A 22,107-nucleotide genomic window follows, 5' to 3' on the forward strand; every position below is an offset into this window, starting at 1 on the left:
GAAATACCCCTAGATTTAACTAGACACTAGAAAGCCCATAGGGGCAAAACCGGAAAAGGATACAAGGACTCATCCGACGGTCGAGGTTCTTTCTTCGAGTCGAAGTCTTCTCCGTGATGCCGCCGTGAGGATGAAGATCCGGTTCGCAGTTTTGGGGGGGGGGGTCCGCGAAACCCATGTAGATGGTCGGTTTTGAGAAAACCGCCAAAACTCCACGCGCGGGAAGAGTCCCGCCTCCGCGCCATGGCCCTAGACGCCGTTCCCGCCTCGGCCTTCTGACGGCCCTAGATGCCGTCCGATGCCCGTCACCTCCTCGCCCGCAGTGAGGCCCTAGACGCCGTCGACGCCCGTCGCCTCCGTCAGTCCCGAGACCGACGCCCGTGCCTCCACGACTTGGCGTCTTCAACCGCCGTCTGCCTCCTTGTTTTGTGGCGCAAACCAAGAAACCCGCCTTCAGTCGCCGCTTGTGCCCTCGATCCAGGAGTGAACGCCACAGTTGCCACCCGGCACAAGCTCCGGTCCCGGTTGCCCTTCACCGCCGTCCACCGCACGGTCCATCGGCCACAGCACCTCCACGGCAGCTCACCGTCGACACTTGACGCCCGTGTTCCTGCAATCCAAAGACCAAGCGCACGATCACACCGCGCGGTTGACAATTCACTCATCACAAGTAGGATAGAGTACTCAACATTCCTCACCTTCTGGCACCTCAAGCCTTCAATCTTATAGCCAGTCAGCGAGATTCTTTCATCAGCTTCTTTTGAATGCTGTTGCAAGCTTAATTAGGAACCAACATTGCAGTGCAGGGATGGCAATACTATTAGAGCATGGCCACAACATTTTTTTGACTGTCCTAGTGCTGATTAGTTCCTTTTCCCGCTCTTTAATTCTGTGTTAACTTGTTTCAATACAAAATTCAAAGTTAAGGGTAGGTGCTTTCTCTACATCTCAAACTGTTGAATTGCAGCACAGCCTTCATCCTTCAACGGGGAAAAGGAATCCACAAGGCCTGATTAGTTTCTTAGTCAGCACACACTGCCAAAAATATGTCATCTTTAGTCATATTACTAGAAAACCTCGCGGCAATGCCGCGAGTTGCCAGTGAATGTACCCGTGATATATTTGGATTTTTTTTCGCATGCGGTTGTATAGCTATTTTTATAAATGAATTGTAGAAGCACTTTGAATTTCAAGCAACTTTTATATCGAGCACTTTTTTTATTTGAAGACGTTTCGGTGTTCCAATTATAGGTTCAATGGATGATTTACTATAGAGCTTTGGGTTTCTAAATTTGCTCTGTAGCGAAGTTGTAGGTTGCTCTTTATGCAAAACATATTTTAATTTGAAGACATTTCATTTCAATGGGTTTGGGCATGAAGACATGTTCGATCACTTTTGGTTAATTTGTATGCATTTGGATGAATTTATAGAATGTATTTAGAATTTGTTCTAATTAAACAATGCATAGAAGGGAAAAAAATGGAATATTTAGAATGTACTCATAGTATTTGTTCATATGAACATCATGTTGATGTTATGTTTGCATATTATCGCATATGGGTTCCATATGAAGTCTCTTTGATTACGCTAATGTAGCATAAAATAGGATGACAACATTTTTTTGGTTTTAAAAAAGAGAATATTTAGTGTTCCTTTTTTGAAGAAGTCGTGTGACTTCTTAAAGAAAAGAAAATTGTAACCGAACAAAACCTATTTGGAATTCTAAAACACCTTTGGTTACAATACAGTGCTTTGTTCTATATAATCGTGTAACACGAATAAACTATTTTAGAATATCATTTGATATGCTTGTGTACCGCTGGCCGGAGCATTTGGCGCCAGCGGTGAGTAGCGGCGGGCGCCCCGGCTTGCTTGCGTAGCTGCCACCTTCGCCTCCGCTGCCGTTGCCGCCCTTTGCCTTGACGTGCGACCGGCACGGACCAGCGACGGCACCGAGCAGGGTGTCGCTGTTGCGGGGTTCGGCCACGCCGGCGCGTTCCGGCGACGGCGGCGAGCAGGGCTTCGCGACGACGCAGCTCGGTGGAGCGGCACGGTAGCCTAGCGGGAAGCTTGGTGCGGCATCGCGGCTGCCTGGCGGGAGGCGCTACGATCCGAGGGCCCCGCGGCGCGTGCTGTTCGCATGGCCGGGCTGCGTCGGCCGAGCTGAGCTGGAGATGAGGGCTGCGGGTTAATTCTACTAAAGCTCTAGGGTTTTTTCGAAAAAATTTGAAAAACGCATAATCTGGACCGTGCGTGAGCCCGATTCGATGGCTCGGAGGAGCAAGCGATGTGGCCACGCTCTCCGCCCACCTTTTGTTGCGGAAATCGTATAGTAAGATTACTGTTTTGCTCAGCCTCTGCTCGCTCGAGCTCTGCTCACCGGCACTATACAGCCTGTTCGCTGCGGTTAAAAGCGCTTCTTTTGGGTGTTTCAACAGTGTTTTGTGAGAGAAAATAAGTTGAAAAAAAAAATGAAGAGAAGCTAAGTCAGTGCTCCATCAGAGGCACAACACGGGCTATCAAACTAAGCAAAAATAAGGAGGGCACCTCAGCCTGACTTGTGCTTCCTTGCACTTCCTTGCACCGCGAACTTTGCGCTAATCCATTTTCTAAGCAAGCCAACAAGCAGAGTATCAGCTCCCTCTCTCTTTATTGGTGGACACAGCAAACACATATGCATGCACACGGCACCTCTCTCATTTACTCTGTCGGTATGTGCAGAAAATTCACCCCTCTCTCTCACATCTCTTACGCACTCCCTCTCGGTCGTGGACAAAAGGCCACGAGGCAGCAACAGCTCTCTTTCATTCTCTCTCTGTCGGCAGACTTCTCTCCTCACTCTGATTTTTTTTTCTTCTCCGCACCAAACAAGCAGGCGGCAGCTCCCTTCTCTATGTGAGCAATCCAGCAAGCATGAGCTGTCTCTCTCTCCCCCTTGTGTTCTTGCTTTTCCCACCACCGCAGAAAGCTAGCACCTGTGCCTCCTATTTTTTTTCTCCCTCCGCCAATCCCCTCCAATCAAATAGCAGAGCTAGCAGCCGAGCAGCATGCCACCACAGAAATGAGATCGAGCTTAGGAGCTGCACCGTGGCGAAGATGCCGGCCTCGGGAAGGAGCCGAACAGGGACTATGGCGCCGACGCCTGCAAGGAGCCAAACTCGAAGCTGCTCCTGGTGCGTCGCGCGGCCGGGATGGAGCTGCACGACACCGCACACACGCCGGCGATGAGGACCGCGCCGACCCGCAGAAGCACGAGCTCGCCACGGCCACAGCTACTCCGTCGCCTCCTCCGCGCTCCTCGCCATGGTTTTCGGGGAGGGCAGCGCCGCCGTGCGTGCGCGCTGGAGCTCGAGCGTAGCGGCGGAGTTGCGGCGCCCGGCACTCCGACCTCTCCGGCTCCCTCCTCCAGTGCCCTTCCACGGCGGGGCTGGCCAGATCCGGCGGCCTCGAGATCCGGCGGCAGCTGGATCTGGTGGCCTCGACGTCCGGCTACGGCGGTGGCGGCGCCCTCCTCGAGCTCCATGGCGGCCCGATTTGGCGCATCCTCCTCCCCACTTCCTGGCCGGCGGCCATGACGATGCCCGCGCGAGGCCATGGCAGGGAGCAGATCCCCGGCAAGCGGCGCGGTGGAGCGGCGGCGGCTCCTCCAGGTGCGGTGGCGGAGCAGGAGCGGGGGCGGCCGGCGAGGCGTGAGTCGACGTGCTAGAGGGACTGCGGTTTGATTTTCCATTAGTACAACGGTTTTTTTTGCAAAAAAACATAGGATTTGCAAGATCTAGACCGTTAGTGTGCTCAATCGAACGGCCGGGAAAAATGGATGACGTGGCCACGCTAGCTGGCTAGCTTTTGTTGCGTGAATCGTATTTAGAGATTGCTACTAAGTTTCAAAACTGCCCAGCCAGAGATACAAAAGGGCACCCAATTAGTTATTCTGCTGTGGTGTAATGTGGGCCTCGCATTTTAGATAGAGTATCTTGTTCTTGAGTCTTGACAAACAACCTAGAGGCCTATCTAAGCATCACATTTTGATCTCAACTTTCAGTCCTCATTTGCTCATAAAATGAGGAAAGGAACTGAAGAGAAGTTTCACGAACATTGTAATACTCCAGAAAAATAATTTCCTCTGTCATGTGTGCTTGTTGTTTTGTGCGTTCCACTTGCAGATGCTCTTCAGTTTCCCTTTGCAATTCGTGAATCTTTTTAAATCCCAATAGCAAGCCTTTGAATATCAATCTTATCTTTTTAAAAGCAGAAAGAAAAGCATTCTATGATCATTTGTCATAGTGGTTGACAGACCTCACGGTTTATTATGGATACACATTTCACTCCATTTATGGCCTGTAGATGATAGAGAGTGCTGCCATCTATGGACTATGGTTATCATGTTTGTTCTCAAATAACTTCATTATATATATTTTATCAATATAGAGAGTGCTGCTCAAGAGATTACACACTTTGGGATTTCAATAACTCTGAACTCTTGCTAATTTATTACAGCTACAAAAACAGAACCTTCGAGCATTTAAATGCTTCAAGTGCTCCTGGGGGAACCAGAACTACATTTTCTTTACTCTGCTGCATTCAGCCATTTAGCACAATCTACACTTGTCATGAAACATTTTACTTTAAAAACTATTGATGGCTTAGAATTTGAGCCATTTTTGAAGGTACTCATTCCAAATTGTATGGAGCCGTATATAATCTACTGAAAGCACCTAATTCAATAGGCAGGTGCCATTGACTGGAGGTTATCCATACAATAATACCCATTCTTTTGCACGTCCTCTTGAAGATTGAGATAAAACATGGTGCATGAAGGATCGTTGTCAGTGTTGAAGGAAGATGTACTGTCAGATCTGTACTGATGTGGGTTATGAAGCTGATGGGATTGCATAGAAGTGCAAGTCATAATATTGCTGCCCAAGTATTGCTGGCTCTCATTCTTGACAGAAGTGCAAGATTCTACTGGATGTGGCATCCCGCCTTCTTCCTGCTGGTAATCCATGAACTTATTCACATAAATGTTGTCTTGTTGAGTGCCTGACATAAAAAACTCGTTTGTGTATCCTTGTGATGCTTGAACTTTTAGTGATGCCAGCTGTGCTTGCAGAGTTACTACCTGCGAGAAGAAAACGTTACATTCACATACTTCGAAGTTACTAATATCTCCGAGGTACAGATATTTTTTATGAAATGAACACCTGAGAGCCAAAATAAATCCCTTCTATGGTACTACAGTTATTAAACATCTTCGTCGATCATTATGGATACATCACACAAGTGTTGTTGAAATTAGTATTCCACAGCAGAGAACTCACCTTCTGTTGAAGAGCAAATATATGTGCCACACAACCATATACTGGGTCACGAAGCCTTTCCTGTGCCTCATAGGTGATGGTGACTGCAGCCTCACAGCGGGCATTTTCTGGGAGATGCATGAGGAGTTTTGAGGCATTGCTTGCACCAAAGACCTTATGAATAGCAGCAAAATGTGCAGCCCCTTGGTCATGGCAGAAGTAGGGTGCAAAGACACACCCCTTCACGCACTTCCTGCGGAGGAACTTGCATGCGCCGCATGGAGAGCCAAACCCTGTCATCACTTTGAGTTCCGTAGCTAGGAATTGATGCTGGCTACTGTATTCTTATTCCTTGCAGCTTGTGAAGTGAAGTGAATTGTCATCCTCACCATTTATAATGGAGGCTACTCTAGCTGTGGGGTTAGCTTTGTCCGTGAATGATTTATTTGCAGCGGTCTCCCTAATGGGTTACAGGTTCCACTGTCCCCAAGCCCAGTTCCCAATTCTATAGTCGTTTGGGATCCCTTTCAGAATGACTCAAACGGCATGGGAGGTAACACTGACCCAACAATTTCATGTTTGCTTGAAAAAAAACTTGTTTCTGTATTAATTTTTACTTGCGTGTGTAGTTGCCTCTTTTTTTTTGTTTACTTATGCGTTGAGCATATAATTTATTTACTGGTCTGATGCCCGAAGGACTTCAGTCCAGAAATCAATGGAATAAAAACAGTAGAACAAAAGGAGGAGCTTGGGCAAAGGTAGTAGGAAGAACTAAAGAATACCATAAATATTACTTTAATCTAACTCTGTCCACCCAAATGCACCTTTTCCTAAAAAGGAACTGATTAATCTAGATTGTTTTGTCTGGATGGAGTCGCTCTCTAGGAAGCATTATGCATTGTTGACATGGTTTTGTTACAAGTTTGTTTGCCACATGATGTACCTTATTTGAACATACAAGAGAGATGCAGCTGTATTCACTTTGTTTTAGCAAAGTGTGCATCCGGGATGCCAAAGGGTGTATAAACAATATTTACTAAGGTTTAGCGTGGTTCCCAACTAATAATACTGCAGTTCGGCCAAAACAAAAGCAATAATGATATGGTGTTTCTAATGATATTTTTTTCTTTTGAATCTCCATCATTCGAGTTGATTTTCCCTAAAGAAAGAGAAAATTAAACCTATAGTTGTTGGTTGGTGTCAGTATGAAAGCACACAAGAAACTCTTTCGTGATTAGATTAAGCAAAAGACAAAGAGAAGAAATTGTATTTTTTTTAAGTGGATAGTAGGCTGGTTGCATTGGGTCCCGAAAGCAGGAGGCAGCCTTGCAGAGATCAGAGAAGGATCATTGTAAAGCATATTATGATTTGGAGCTTTTGTGAGTACGTGTCGAACTCCTACTTAATTATTTTTCCAATGCAGTTGCAAAATACATTGTTTTCATAAAGCGAATATTCGAGCATTGCATCATTGTGTTCCACACTTTTCATTTGTTCATGTACCTGGTTGTAGCTGACCTGGACACTTTGCATATAATACATGTGGTAGGCAAGTTTCCTGATTCAGTTAAAACATTGACGATGTCATGGCAAAGGAGTATCAGAACGGATCATCTCTGTACATTTTGATTTTCTGAGGCTACTCCAGGTATACTTTAGAACAGTGATGTTGGCACTAATATTCTTTTCCCAATCCTTGAAACAAAGACTGATTTTGGATATATAGGCTCCGCGATAAATCGAAGCCGATTTGTTATCGAAGAAAGTAAGGCATCTATGAATCAGAAACCAGGAACGTGGTGCAGGTATGGTATGATTTCATTTCAGGTCAGGTCAGATGGATGGAGCTCTTGCTATGCTCTGTATGCTCTGTTGCCTTGTATGTAGCCACCAATAGTATCGATTTGATACATGCCTCTCTGTCTCTGTTGGTTCAGCTATTTATTTTGTGATCTGTCTTGGGGGAATAGAGGGAATGGGCCATGGTGTCAGCAAATGAAAAGGTAAAATGGGCCAGGCTGCTGATCGCAGCTCGAAGAAAGCAGCAGCTCAGATGGGCCCTTTTGTGAAATAGGTTTGGGCTCTTCACAGGCAAATAGTGGCCCATGAAAGCCGCCGCCGCCTTCTCTCGAAAACCCTAAACCCCTCTTCCCCTTCCCTTTATCTTGATTGCCTGTTGCCTCCCTCCCCTGTCCGCAGCTGCCGCTGCCGCCTCGTCTTCCACCCGGCGCTGACAAAGGCCGGCGACCTATTGATCTTAGGTGAGCTTACCTGACTCACTGAGGTGCCTATCTCCTTCTCCCCCTCGTCACACCTCACCTCACCTCATCTGATTAGTAGATATTCAGGTGCTTTGTTTACTCCTTTTAATTTACCCTTCTGATCTGGAACTGTAAGCACATATCGAAGGCTTTCTAGGTGTCAATCGGCCTATTGAGCTCAAAGCTTGTGCGACATCAATCACGGTTCGTCATCTCCACAATGGAATGCATAATCCTGCCACCGTACTTGCAGGATGACAATGATGACGGCGCACACTTGGATTCCCAATTGCAGTATCCTGTTTATTCTTAATTTTCCATAGTGTTTTGTTTGTCATGCTTCTGAGGCCCTATTTCTACAGTACCTGCGATATCAAATGTTCATATATATTATGTAGTATTAAATACAGTTGAAAAAAATAATTAATTATACAGTCTAACTAATTAGCACGAGATGAATTTTTTAAGATTAATTAGTCTATAATTAGACATTATTTATCCAGTACCAACGAAATGTGCTATTGTACCAAAATTTAAAACTTTTTCGCGAACTAAACAGGGTGAAGGCTTGAGGGCGTCGCCATGGCCAAGAACCCCAAGGTTTTCTTCGACATCCTCATCGGCAAGGCCAAGGCCGGCCGCGTCGTCATGGAGCTCTTCGCCGACAAGGTCCCCAGGACGGCCGAGAACTTTCGCTGCCTGTGCACGGGCGAGAAGGGCCTGGGCGCCTCGGGGAAGCCGCTGCACTACAAGGGCTCCACCTTCCACCGCATCATCCCCAGCTTCATGTGCCAGGGCGGCGACTTCACCCGCGGCAACGGCACCGGCGGGGAGTCCATCTACGGCGCCAAGTTCGCCGACGAGAACTTCAAGCTGCTCCATGGCCAACGCCGGGCCCAACACCAACGGCTCCCAGTTCATCTGCACCGCCCAGACCCCCTGGCTCGACGGCAAGCACGTCGTCTTCGGCCAGGTCGTCGACGGCTACGGCGTCGTGCAGAAGATGGAGGCCGTCGGCTCCGGGTCAGGAGCCACGGCCGAGCCAGTCCTCATCGAGGATTGCGGCCAGCTAGCCGACGAATGAGTGCCTCCCTGAGTCCTCTCATAGTGGAGTGCGTGTCATGTAGACATGATATGAATGGATAAATAAATTTGTTTGTTTTCAGATGCTCAGATTTTTAATGCAAATCGGCATTAACATAACATATGTGATGCTCAGATTCAACCCATGTTTGCAACCCTGAATCGTCACAGATCTGATGCTTCAGTTCACCTTGCAAATTTGTATCGGGAATTCAAAATAACATGCTAAAAGCACTAAACTAAGTTGGAACTTGCAAAATTACATCACCTGGCTGTATTCTTACCATAGATAGCAGCTAAAACTGTACAGCATACACAAGGCAGGCAGGTTAGTCCTCCGAGTGATACTAAAAGATCAAAGGAACTGCCGGTATGCATACACATCACAGAACTATAGATCCAGGCGTTCAGCCACAACAGAGAAAAACAGGAAACCAAGGTCATTCATCCTGCGGTAGAGGTGGCAGTGTCTTGAGCACCTCTCTCAGAGCGTAATATATGCTTTCACATCTGTGATCAGATATCAAGTTGCCAGACAGCAGTATCCTCTGAAAATTTTCCCCGGGATCACCTTTCCAGAGCGTGTATGATTCGTCTTCCACACCGTTTATATCCTCAATATCCCTCTGCAGGTAATACAGAGTCCCAGGAAGGAAGAGATCCTCTGGCACAAACACATCATTTGTATTATCCGATGACAACACTTTTGTCGAGTCAGCTGGAATTTTGGCAACATCTGACAAGACAAAGTTAGGTCACATTCAGTTAAACCATAGCCCTTTTACTTCCGACATGCTCATTCCCAAGTCGATCAAACTCACCAGAATTTGTTGATGCTGATACAATTTTGGCATAGTCACCAAGTTTACGCGCCACATCTTGAATTGACGAAACCACAAGCTTGGCATTTGTCACGATATCCACAATATGCTTCAAGTCTTCCTTTTCCAGAACACTTACCCTGCAAGACAACATGGTACAGGAATAATGTGCAAAGGGTCATCCCATCAAGCGTTAAACTTGTAGCCTGCATATACGAAGTACATGCACTAGGATGCTGCTCAAAAGTAACATCCGCAAGGCAAACTATCAAAGTGTTCTTTCTTCCTGTGAAAGCTACCTGAACAAAAGTTCCTGTCATTTAATACCAGTCCAAATCTGATACCTACCAATCTGTTTTAAGTATTTCATTTCGCAGTCTTGCCAGAGAAGCTGCACTGAGCCTAGGTATAATATCATCCTGCATCACGAGAAGAAACAGTTCAATTATGAATGCCAAACAACTCAACAAAGACAATGGGAACCAGATTTTGATCCCAGCGAAAAGATTAAGAATACCTGGAGCACAACAGTAGAGACATAACTTGCACAACTTTCAGCAGCTTCCTTTGATATGCAAGGTGGTGTTCCAAATCCAACAGCAGAAATAATGTCCGGACTGAAACCAAGCTCCTCCTTTGACTTCTTCCGTAGCATTATAGCAAGCAACGCTGCTGAAGCTCCTCCAAGGGAGTGCCCTACCAACCGCAACTTGTAGTCCTGCTCCGAACATAAGAAAATAAGCACAGGATGGAAAAGACTATGGGTTCAACGGAACACAGAGAAATACACCCTCTCACCTTGTGCTTCTCCAAACATTTCCTGATTATTCCCAGCTCATGACGAAGGTACCAACGAGCGGCCTCATATGTTCCAAAGTGTGTTGAGAAACCTTTGGGTGATACCTTCTTATCGCTTAAAGCAATCAAATCAGTAACAAGATCATACACCGTATGAGTCCCACGAATCCCAAGAATCACCAATTTAGCTTGTGGATCAATTCCAATGTAATATCCAGGCCTTAAAATACTAGATTCTTTTACAAACTTTACAACATTTCTCTTCCGAAGCATGCTATACCGTGCAAGCCCAGTTGCATTACCTTTATAGCAACCTCTTGCAAGTTCAAGGTGATAAATTAATTCTTGAACCTGAAAAGGAATATGGATGAATCCCTGTTACCAGCAGATGCTAGTGCACATTATTTGAGATGTGCAACAGTTTAAAGAGGCTGAAACTCTAAAGTTCTTAGTCATCATAACCAAAGAACAGGACCGAATTATTCGTATCACTTTTTTGGGACTACCCATAATACACAGTTTGAGAACTTCACTATTAATACAAGCCTGCAGGACGTACCATCTTATTGGAGGATATCTGAACACCCTTGAAGGCTTCAGCATGCTTTGAGGAAGCTTGGCTGAGGTAAATGAGGTAAAGGCCAACAGTAAGATCACTGAGGCTCCAGTCCTTGATGCTTATCTTACTTCGCTGGAGATCACTTAGAATTTCGCTAAACGTCCGGGTGCTTGCAGGGATGTTCTCCCCTCCCGCAGTAGCTGCATTCATATAGCACCCATTTAACCACATGGGGCAGCATATGCAGATTTCCAATTTGTAGCAAATGAAATAAACAATACAATAGTGTCCTTGTAAGTTGTAATGTCCATTGTTCACTGTCAATTGAATCAAAAGCATGACTGAACAGGCAGCTTGCTTTTATCAGTTGTGGCTGCAAATTGTTAAAGTTCCTCTTCGCAACTTTACACATGAGTTCCTCTTCCTCATAATATAATTCCGATTACCAATTGCAGCAATTCTAAACAGAGAAAGCATCGCATCGAATAATTGCAATGCTGAGGTTAGACAGGCGCAGAGATAGAAGAGAGCAGCAACTGAAGTGAAGGAGACGAACATGCGAAAGGCTTCCAGTTGTATTGCCTGTAGAGGTGCAGGGCGGGCGCGAGGGCCTTGGAGAGCCACGCAACGTCGGGCCTCCAGCTCCTCCAGGGGAGGCCGGCATCCTCGTCGTCCTCCTCCGACCCATCCCTCGCGCTGGCCTCGGGGTCCTCCCTCCGGCTCGCGGCAGCCGCCTCCACCACGACAGCCGCCGCCGCGGCCGCCGCCTTCTTTTTGCCCTTGTCCTCTGGTTCGCTAGCCGCCGGGGCGGTTGGGCCGTCGGAGAGTAGGCGGGAGAGCGCGGGAGGCAGGATGGGACGGTGGAGCGTAATGAGTCGGGCGCAGGAGAGGAGACGTTTCGCCATGGGTGGGCGGCGGCACAGGTCGGGGGCGGGGGGCGGCGAGCGGGAGGAAGAAGGGAGGAAACGAGGAGGGTTCTGGACTCAAGATTTTGTTCGTAATAGATCAGGATCCCGTTTGGATCTTTAGCTGACTAATTTGAGAATTAAAATTTAGCTTTTAAATTAGTCATTTAAAATGTAGTCCCTATCCCAATTATTGGTTCTAATTTTCATGCATAGTGAGGAGAAAAATGATTTTTTAGTGGGGTTCCTAATAAGCACTTTTTGGAGGGGCTAATTCACTTTAGCTCCAAATAATCTCACCGTTTAGATCCTTTGGATCTAAAAGAGATTAAAAGAGGAGAGCTAATTTTTAACTCTGGATCCAAAGAAGTCTCAGGTCAATCTCTGCCGTTGATCCGTAGTAGAAAAAATGTACTAGATCTATGAAAATTTAACGTCCCATAAAAATGAATTGTTTCGGGTTCTGCATAGAACAATTGGGGCTGTCTTCCATTCGCGCATCTTTACTACTGCCTTTTTCAACTCCAACAAGAGTTCCTCCCTCTCTACTGCTTTTATTAGGAAGCTGAGAGAAGAAAGGTTGCTAGAGGCGCATCGTGGGTAATAGTTTCTTCTTTTTTTTGTAGTTTGAAGGTATAATTGATGTGTGGCAAATCGAGTGAGTATAATCTTTTTTAAAATAAACAACCACTTTTCATGGATTCATTATTTTCATGTAGACATAAACACACAGCGCAAGAGTGGCGTGACACGTTTTTTGGACTATATATTAGTGCCTGGGTGGGTACATGCCTAACTGGTTAAGCTCCTTTACCAAAGAGAAGGAAAAAAAAACAAAGCACCCGAGGCCAATGCAACAGCTGGGGCCTGGGGCTCCTCTGCCCCACCTGTCAGTCTTCCCTCGGCCCCCACCCGCCCCTCCCCCTCGGCCAAGCTGCCTCTCCTTTCCTCAAGCTGAGCAGGGCAGAGCAGAGTGGAGCAGAGGAGGGCAGGAGGCCACTCAACAACTGCAGAATAGAGCAGAGCAGCGGAGCGGATCAGATGGCGCCTCCGTCGTCCTCGCCGGGCGTGCGCGTGCTCGACCGGATCCACGTCTCGCCGCCGCCGCCGCTGCCCGATTCCGCGCTCCCGCTCACCTTCTTCGACGTGGCCTGGCTCTTCACCGGCCCCGTCGAGCGCCTCTTCTTCTACCGCCACCCGGACCCGGCCGCCGCGCTCGCGCTGCTCCGCTCCTCGCTCCCCGTCGCGCTCTGCCGCTTCTACCCGCTCGCCGGCACCATCAGGCCCCACCCGCCGTTCCTCTGCTCGTACACCCCCGGCGCCGACGCCCTCACCTTGGTCGTCGCCGAGTCCGACAGCCCCGACGAGTTCGACCGCCTCGTCGCCAGGTCGCCCAGGGACCTGGCCGGGATCCGCCCGCTCGTGCCGCGGCTGCCGCCGCCGGGGGAGGACGGGGCGTTCGCGCTCGCCGCCGTGCAGGCCACCGTCTTCCTCGGCCGCGGGCTCTGCCTCGGCGTCTCCGTCCACCACGCCGCCTGCGACGACGCCTCCACCATGCACTTCGTCCGCACCTGGGCCGCCGCCTGCCGTCTCGGCCTCGAGAGCGACGGCGGATCCGAGGACGCCGCGCTGCCGCCGCCCCCGGTACTGGACCGCTCCCTCGTCGCCGACCCCGACGACCTGCGCGGGAAGACGCTCGCCGGGATGGCGCGACTCGCCCCTCCTCCGCCGCCTCCGCCGCAGCAGGAGCAGGAGGAGAAGGCGCCGATGGCGATAGCGTCGTTCCTGCTGCCGCGCCACCAGATCGACCGCATCAAGGAGGGGGCGGCGGCGAAGTCAGACGCGAAGCCGCCGTCGTCTTTCGTGGCGGCGTCGGCGCTGGCGTGGGTGTGCCTCCTCAAGTCCGGGTCCGCGGGCGTCGCGGGCGCCGAGCGCAGCCACATGCTCTTCTCCGCCGAGTGCCGGACCAGGCTGGCGCCGCCGCTCCCCGCCGAGTACTTCGGCAACTGCCTGCGCCCCTGCTTCGTGGAGGCCGCCACGGCGGACCTCCTCGCCGGCGACACAGCGGACGGCGTGGCCGCTGCGGCGTCGGCGATCGGGAGCGCGATCCGGGAGATGGAGCAGGGCGTGCTGGAGGGCGCGGAGGGGTGGCTGGGCAGGGTGCTGTCCGTGCTTCCGGAGCGGCCCATGTCGGTGGGCGGGTCACCCAGGCACGGCGTGTACGAGAACGCCGACTTCGGGTGGGGCCGGCCTGCGAGGGTGGAGATGGTGTCGGTGGAGAAGACGCCGGGCACGGTGGCGCTGGCGGACAGCCCGGAGGGTGACGGCGACATCGAGCTCGGGGTGGTGCTGCCGACTGACGCCATGAACGCCTTCGCTTCCTGCTTTGCCGATGCCCTCGGTGGCGCCACCATCTGACTGGCATTGCCGATCGGAGGTGCAGCTACGTTCTTCAGCAACACAAACACAAAGCTTGCGTCCAAGCAGCGTAGTGGAATATGTGAGTTTTGTATTTAATTTGCTTTGCTGGTTGAGTGAGCTTGATCTGGAAGCAGTACAGCAGCATGTACTGCGGCGTGGAGTAATAAGCTGCTTGTGTGCGGGTGGAATTGTTCGAAATCAATCAAACAAACATTATGAATGAATTGATTGCAATGTTCTTGAGATTATAGCTACAGTATTGCTGTATGAACACAGGGAGGAACGAATGAGAATGGGCTTTGCTATTGGGAAGGAAATTTCTGTCTGTTTGCTAGCACTGAGCAATATTCCTTGGGTCTGGGGGACTTCTGTCCCAAGGAAGACAAGTTGATTGCTCGCTTCTAGGGATGTAAATGGTACGGATATTTTCCGACCGTATTCGAATTCGATCTGATCTGGAAGAATTTTTATCCATCCGTATCCGATTCCGAGTATCTAATGTCCGTAACCGATCCGTATTCGAATGTTAAAAAATTATATTTTGATGATGTCAATATCCATTACAATCTTATCCGACAAAAACTGACACTATTCGTATCCGACTCTGTATTCGAACACAAATATGAAAATAAATACGATATCAGTGATATCTGTCCGTATCCGATTCGTTTTCATCCCTACTCGCTTCAACAAGGCCCACACTGAGTCCAACCCAACAGCCAGGAAGGAGCCCATCGCAATTACTGGCACTGTACCTGAACTCCAGTTGTGCTAAAAAACTGAACGCCAGTTTTGTTTTGTTTTGTTTTTTTAAACAAAACTAGGTGTATTGTATGACTTCAATTTGTTTGCAATTTTTATTAGATGATAGAATAAACTCCAGGTCTTTACTTCCCAAAAATTACCATAATTTTCTTTTGGCTCTGTTTTTTAATAAACTCCAGGTCTTTACAACCAAGATATCATCATAACTCGTCACACAAACAGTCATGTGAATAATGAACTGAGCTTAGGTTTTAGTTGGTTAAGTTTATTTTGCGAAACATGCTCACTCAAGCTTGAGTTCTTGACTTAGCATCGGTGAACAAATTTTTCTAAATTTATTTTCTGTATTAATGACACTATTCATTAAGTAGTTGGTGTGTGCATGTCTACATCGAGACACATGTGGTAGCTTCCTCATACACTGAATTCGCTATATAAATCTTACTTGGATTATTGGGCATATTAACAAGCTCAAATAAAAAAAAGACCATTTTACTATTTTGATATAAATAACACCCCAATTCTAGATCACATGAAATTTCTATGAGTTTTGGAAGTTAGTATGGGCAAATATGAGAACACAGAAAGTATGGTGGGAGGGCGAGGTGGGTGAGGTTATGTATTGGTGTAGGTGACGATCTCACCAAACATCATCTAAAGCGTGGTAATAGATGGGCCATCATCCCAACAATATAGCGCGCATACTGTATGCATACTGTTGGCAGAGGAGAGAGAGTGTGTGCATGCATGTAGAAGAAGACAACGATGGTGACATCATCCACATACATACAAATTCGAAACTAAAAAAGCTATAAATATTAAACCAGCCATTCAGATTAAATTTGAGTTGCATCATTATCTTTCTTGTGATATGATCTTCAAAACAATGCCACGCTTGCCTATATTTGCAAGATATTTTTTAAATTATTTTATTTAATTCTAAGTAATTAGTATTGGAAACCAGTAATAAATATTTTTAACAACTGAGCGAGTAATTATTTTTAGAAACAAAAAATTAAACATAACGAACAAATAATAGTGTACAATAACAAATAATAACATACAATGAATAAAAATGTTAAACCAAGCGAATATTTGATTGGCAAAAGCCTAAATTATTCTCCTCAACTATAGCTAAAGTCTGAATAACCCCTAAACTATCGTTTGGTTCATTCACCCCTCAAACTATGCCTTTTGATTCAAGTTACCACCTAATACAATTTGTCTTTTTCATTTCTCTGTGCATAAGTGAAGTTTTAAGTTGAAATTTTACAAGTTAATAGTACAGAACATAACACATATTAAAAAATACATCATAATTGTTTATCATTATTTTGATAGGTTAGGATATTTAGTAATAAATTAATCATTGGATTTCAAATTATATTAAAACTAATGGTAAAAAATATACATTCTTCTCTAAATATTCATTGTGATGTCCACTAGTACCCTACAAAAATTGGAATTAAAATTCAACTTGTGTATGGAGTAACAAAAAAGAAAAAATATATTATGGGGTAAAATGAACTAAATAATATAGTTTAGGGGATAAATTAAACCAAATTATACTTTAGGGGTTTATCTAGACTTTGACTATAGTTGAGGGGAGTAAATTAGACTTTTTTATATTTTATTATATAGGATAAAAAAATGAAAAATGACAAACAAGTCAACATGGCTAAACAATTTAATCTACAAAGAGAATAAATCTATATCTATAAAACATATATAGTTAATTTCCCACTCGAAGTCATTGTTGCGAACACCCAAGAAAATGGCAGCATGCAACACCCACCTTGGCCCGGCCCTATTGATTGTTGAAAGACGGCAACCATTACTCAAAAGTTCAGAGTCATTTTAATTGGATTGTTGGCCTTCCAATCCACTACATGCTCCAACGTTGCCACTCACAACCAATTAATAAACTGCGACGATAGCAGACCGCGGCGACATGGCACTAGCAGGATGCAGCAATGGTGGGAAGAGACAATAAGGGGTGTTTACACTGAAGAGACAGCAACAACTAAGGGCAAGCGATGGGATGAAGAGTGGCAGCAGACTTCATCCTGTCGTCCATGTCGAAGTTATATGGGATCCACAGCGTGTTCTTGGAAAAGTGCCACGATCATTCATGTTGTAATCGACAAACAGATTGATTTATGGAGAAGGAAAACAACTAATAAGTATTTATTACTATTTCTCTCTTGTCTGAATTACGCTTATCACCTAAATTCGGACCAACTCTATGCATGTCTCTATCCATGAGATGCATACCTTATTGATTTCTTTCTTCTCTCTATTTCATTAATTAAGTAATTTAGAAGTCTATATGATTTTGATCCATGAGATTTGTCGTATGGCTTCCATCGTGATCTCTACAAATGCACCATTTATACAATGTTTTCTTTATTAAAAAATCTATAATTTTAAGTTTTTTGGAAACTTCACACACATGTTTATTTGTAATAACACATGCTCACCATAACGTGTTATCCAAATAATTATTGCCTTTTTTGTTACAGTTTCTCGAAAAACTCCCTCAAATCCCGCGGCAATGCGCGGGGAATCACCTTATATCTTATATAAGTGCAACCCACTAAGAGTTATTGATAGCTATTTCTCTCACATGTGGTGAAGTCACATCATCATTTTTATTCTATCACTGGATCTGAATGAAAGCTCATATCTTGGCCTTCTACAACTCACTAAGAGTTCTTACCTTTTTACTTGATTTTATTATTGCCATATGAATAATTTTTGTGATGGAATTAGCAACAAAACATCAAAAAAAATCTAAGTGCTAAGTGCTAACATCCATCATTCATTTTTATCACACCCATTCCTAACATCCTATTATACTACAATAGTGCAGATTATCATGGTGGAGGATCCATAACAAATTCTAAATATCTAAATATCTACATTCCTCGATTCATAAGTACTGAAAACATCAAAAAATATATTATTTCCAATTATCAACATTTCACACAACTACGTTGCTCACACTTTTTTTTTTGAAAAATTTGCACAAAGTTCACTTATCCAAGAGAGCCAATACAAAGTCCAATCTCTTTGCTTCACAAAATGATGCAGACATTTCCAATTCCTCCTAGAATAAAATTAAAGCATCTTTAACATAACTATTATGGTTCCTCTTTTTATCAGTTTCAGCAACTAGAACTTCTTACATGTACATTGACTTTAGTATTTAATCATTTTAAGCATTTCTTATATACAAACCATGTTATATATCTCCAATGCTAAAATTGGCTGCAACTTCATAACTCTATCTTTTGAGCACACTCAACTTCAATATATTTTGCCCTGAAATCCTGCAGCAATGCGTGGAGTATTCAACTAGTAAGTTATACATCTCGAACAATTACGTTATGGAAACATAAGAAATATTACTATCTATTGAAACATGAATAAATACAACAATAACGAGTAAGAGAAGAATATAAACGAAAAAACAAAAAACGGATTGTTAGAGAAGGGTTATATAAAAAGAGTAGAATAAAAAATTAAAAAATAAAAGGAAAACATTAGATAATGAATAAGAAAATCAGAAAAGAAAATTACACAATTAGGTACCTTTAGAACACTCACACTTAGTTTATAGCAGAAAGAAAACAGAGAATAAAATAAAAATAAATAAGAAGAAAAGAAAAATAGATTATATAGTGGTTAAGAAATATTTACTGGAGCATTAGAAATAAAAATAAAAATAGATTGTAAATGAATAAATAATAAAATGAAGAGAAGATAAGGTTTAACTCTTGCATGCATGTGCCTGCTCCGCTCATCAACAAATTCGCATGCAGATGCACTCTTTGCACAGAAAGTCAAGTCTTTTAGCGGTATGAGAAAAGAAAATAAAAGTTTACACACAGTATGAAAAGGATATTAAATTACGCAAGGATATTAAAGGCCTGCACGCAACGTTATTAGGCCAAATAGGATCATAGAACTGCCTCATAGCTCCTTCACGCGTGACGGCTCACGCCTTTGTAGTGAGAGCGATATATAGCTGTGCCAGGGCGGGGTTGTGGTACTCGTACATACTCAATTTAGGAATAATTTTTTATTTCCACTAATCAAGCTTAAAAGTGAGAATCTGTGGGATTATTTTGCATCATACTATTAGCTATCGCAAATTAGCGTATCGCAAACCGAAAATTGGAGATTTGCTCAGTTCTCAGATAGTTCGTATGGCGCCGTTCCGTATGCCTGCAGGCTGAGACACACCTGTTGCGAACAGATTTGAAGCAAGCAGAGCAAAGGCGCAAGATGACGTCATCACCTTTGCAGCTAGCCCTTTTTTATATTGGTTTTGTATCTACTAGCTAGCCACGAAGGGTTTTGAGGTGCAGAAGATCGATGGATCATGGATGTAAGGAGTGATGTATGGTGATGTAAGCAGTTTGTTGTCGTTGCATGGACGTTGACATGAACACGCAGTCAGTCGTACATGCGTGCGTAAGATCACACGTGTCATACCTGCTTTAATTGGTCCCAATCAGGAGGTCGTTGCACTGGCAGCAAACGAAGCTAAAAACGATCACTTCACTTGCGTTGTTTGACTAACAACTCAAATCACGTCCGATCCCTAACCAACTCGCTAGATATAGAATGTTGTGGGTCGTATATATAGGCCATTTAGTACCGGTCTTAAATATGATCGGTATAAAGACTAAGGGATGAATGACTACTTTTCTTGTAGTGAATGTTTCTCTTCTACCTTAATTTAATCACTCTGTTTCTGGCTCCGAAAAGATTAGAAGAGTTCACTGATGTAAAGGAAAACTGCACGAGCTAGGTCAGACAATTAGGCCCTTTCTAAATTAAAACACGTGAATCTAAGGGAAATATGTAGTAAGTATTATAAATCAATCTCTCCATTTTTAAACATATGACGTTGCATATGAATTGTATAGGAATTCGTAGAGGCAAATGCCATTGTCCAAATAGCACCATATACATTTTTTTCCCTCAATTTGCTTGCTTTTGCGGCCTTTATGTTTTCATCTGATTTTTTTTACTTTCCTCGTATTAACGATGATAGCATCCAGGACACACTATCTCACACTACGGAAACTTTCACTTTGCCGTGTGCCTAACTCTTTACCGTGAGCAACATCATGGGCACACGGCAAACCCAATATATACCGAGTGCTGGCCACAAAAACTGACGGCAAAAATTAAGCACACGGTAAATTAAATTTTTTCCGAGTGCGACCAAAAAACACACGGCAATTTGAGTTGTTGCCGAGTGCCTAGCTGTTGGCACATGGCAAAGATAAATTTTGCCGTGAGCCTAGCTGTTGGCACACGGCAAAGATCAATTTTGCCTAGTGTCTTTATATGGCACACGACAAATCTAATATTTTTTTTCTCCTTTGCCTCCTAAACTTTTTCTTCTCTCCTCATACTATATTTGGTACCCTGTGTTACAATATCGTACATTTGTAGGTCTTTTTGCTATATTTCGTTAATATATTTCCCTTACATGAATATTTTAGAATAAATCCAATTTGCATTTCAAGTGCTTCGGATACTAGAATTTCATAAAAAGGAAAAATGATATTCTTGTTGTTGAGTCCATTTTGAGGCCGTGTACATAAAATGAAAGGGAATTTTCAACATCTCTAACACGAAACATGAGCACCAATGTGTCGCCAAATTATAGTTAAATTATATAATAACCAAACAAAGTCTGAAAATCATGAAATTTGTCATGACATCAAGATATCATATGTGGAGGTTGTGAAAAAAAATGCGAATGTTTCGCACAAGTTATCACATACACTGCTTACAGAACGAAGAATCTCCGAAGAAGTTTCATAGAGTTAAAAAAGGACTGTTTCAGATTTCGAGTCAAAGTGACGATCAAATTATTGTTTGACATCAAAACTTTTTGTTAATTATAGTTTGGTTCATGTGAAATTTTAGTAATTTCAAAAAATATTTAAAGTATATTGAAAAAAATATATGCAAATAGTGTATTTTCAAATATGGAGAAAAGATAAAAAAATAACACATTTGTTGTGTGTTTAATGTGGAGCACACGACAAACTTATCCGGCATAACAAAAAATCCCGGCCCGGCCCAACACACACACCTCCCTCCCCCACCACAAAACCCTACCACCTCTCTCTCTCTCTCCTGCCGCCGCCAGTCTCCCACTCCTGCCGCCGCCCTCCCCCTCTCCCTCCTCTCCTCTCCGTCGCCGCCACCGCCACCTCTCCCTCCTCTACGGCCCCTCCCGTCGCCCGGCGAGCACCGGCGGCGCGGCTTTGGGTAGCCATAGCGGCGCAGGCCGGGAGCGGCGATGGCGTCACAACCCGGCGCGGGCAGGAGCAGCGACGGTGTCGCAGCCCCGGCAAGGACGGGACCGCCGACGGCGGCGCATCCCTGCGCCGGCGGGAGGGGCGACGACGGCGCATCCCGGCCCGAGCGCGAGCGGCGCCGGCGGCGCATCGTGATTTTCGGGTGAATATTTGTTCGTCACGATTTTCAATGTGGATTCATGAAATTGTTTGAGGGCTTTTGTTGCTAGTATTCTTGTGTGTATCTTTGATTCAATCCCCCCTCGAATCTCTCCTGAATCTGCTCGAATTTTGAGTTTTCCCCAAATCGTGTTCATGGAAGAGACGCTCCAATTTTCATTCGATTCATAGTGGTTTCCTGTATGTTTTGCGATCTTTTTCATGGATCTATTAGACCTTGTGACCTTTCATCTATGGCTCAAATCTCGTTTGAATCGGTGGAGTATTGAGAGAGTATTTTTCGTTCGAATGTTTGGTGTTTGCTTGTCTTCGTTCGTTTAATTTTTCTGTTCGTGTGCTCCAAGGGTACATCGCGGTGGCGACGGCGGCCTGACGTGAGGCGGAGCAAGCAACGTGAGCAGGGCACAGCGTTTCGAGTGGCGACTGCTGCTCCGTCGTCAGCGGCCTCGTCTGCTCCGTCTTCAGCGGCGACTGCTGCTCCGTCTTCAGTGGCCTCGTCTACGAGCTCGTCTACGGCCTCGACTACTGCTGCCATGCCACACAACACACATCACCCTGACACCCACGAATCATCAATCCATGCCTCCATGCAAGTGATGATTGCTCTCACAGGTCCAATCAGGTTCGTCGGGAAGGCATGGACAAGCGGCGGCGGCCAGACGAGCAGCGGCGGCAGCGGGGCTAGCT

The 22,107-nt window shown here is 45.3% G+C and overlaps 3 protein-coding genes and 1 pseudogene across 4 annotated transcripts; 2 read left to right on the forward strand and 2 right to left on the reverse strand.

Annotated features, from left to right (window-relative positions):
• The first annotated feature begins 2,734 nt into the window (after nt 1-2,734).
• On the forward strand, nt 2,735-8,784 carry LOC120671895 (annotated as a pseudogene).
• Nucleotides 4,722-5,598, reverse strand: LOC120695200 (LOB domain-containing protein 33-like). The gene is made up of 2 exons (XM_039978498.1): nt 5,320-5,598; nt 4,722-5,120 (listed from the first exon to the last, which is right to left on the reverse strand). The coding sequence occupies exons 1-2, from the start codon at nt 5,596-5,598 to the stop codon at nt 4,722-4,724; spliced, it is 678 nt and encodes a 225-aa protein (XP_039834432.1).
• A 109-nt stretch (nt 8,785-8,893) lies between the features above and the next one.
• On the reverse strand, nt 8,894-11,812 carry LOC120671870. 2 transcript variants are annotated; one of them, XM_039952134.1, is made up of 7 exons: nt 11,377-11,812; nt 10,821-11,020; nt 10,262-10,612; nt 9,981-10,181; nt 9,812-9,882; nt 9,464-9,603; nt 8,894-9,378 (listed from the first exon to the last, which is right to left on the reverse strand). In XM_039952134.1, exons 1-7 carry the CDS (start codon nt 11,723-11,725, stop codon nt 9,083-9,085), a joined length of 1,608 nt encoding a protein of 535 aa, XP_039808068.1. In that variant the 5' UTR covers nt 11,726-11,812; the 3' UTR covers nt 8,894-9,082. The 2 variants fall into 2 exon arrangements, with proteins under 2 accessions (XP_039808068.1, XP_039808075.1); XM_039952141.1 differs by having other exon boundaries at nt 11,403-11,529.
• Nucleotides 11,813-12,642: 830 nt separating this feature from the next.
• Nucleotides 12,643-14,396, forward strand: LOC120671887 (malonyl-coenzyme:anthocyanin 5-O-glucoside-6'''-O-malonyltransferase-like). The gene has a single exon (XM_039952152.1). The coding sequence runs from the start codon at nt 12,767-12,769 to the stop codon at nt 14,141-14,143; it is 1,377 nt and encodes a 458-aa protein (XP_039808086.1). The 5' UTR covers nt 12,643-12,766; the 3' UTR covers nt 14,144-14,396.
• The last annotated feature ends 7,711 nt before the right edge of the window (nt 14,397-22,107 follow it).

This window comes from Panicum virgatum, chromosome 2K (assembly GCF_016808335.1).
Source record: "Panicum virgatum strain AP13 chromosome 2K, P.virgatum_v5, whole genome shotgun sequence".
NCBI lineage: Eukaryota > Viridiplantae > Streptophyta > Magnoliopsida > Poales > Poaceae > Panicum > Panicum virgatum.

Coding starts and splice junctions, on each gene's coding strand:
- LOC120695200 (XM_039978498.1), bottom strand. CDS start 5,598: ATGACAGGGTTTGGCTCTCCATGCGGCGCATGCAAGTTCCTCCGCAGG. Junction 5,121..5,319: donor TATTTGCTCTTCAACAGAAG/GTGAGTTCTCTG, acceptor TTCTTCTCGCAG/GTAGTAACTCTGCAAGCACA.
- LOC120671870 (XM_039952134.1), bottom strand. CDS start 11,725: ATGGCGAAACGTCTCCTCTCCTGCGCCCGACTCATTACGCTCCACCGT. Junction 11,021..11,376: donor CAACTGGAAGCCTTTCGCAT/GTTCGTCTCCTT, acceptor ATATGAATGCAG/CTACTGCGGGAGGGGAGAAC. Junction 10,613..10,820: donor AGATATCCTCCAATAAGATG/GTACGTCCTGCA, acceptor ATTCCTTTTCAG/GTTCAAGAATTAATTTATCA.
- LOC120671887 (XM_039952152.1), top strand. CDS start 12,767: ATGGCGCCTCCGTCGTCCTCGCCGGGCGTGCGCGTGCTCGACCGGATC.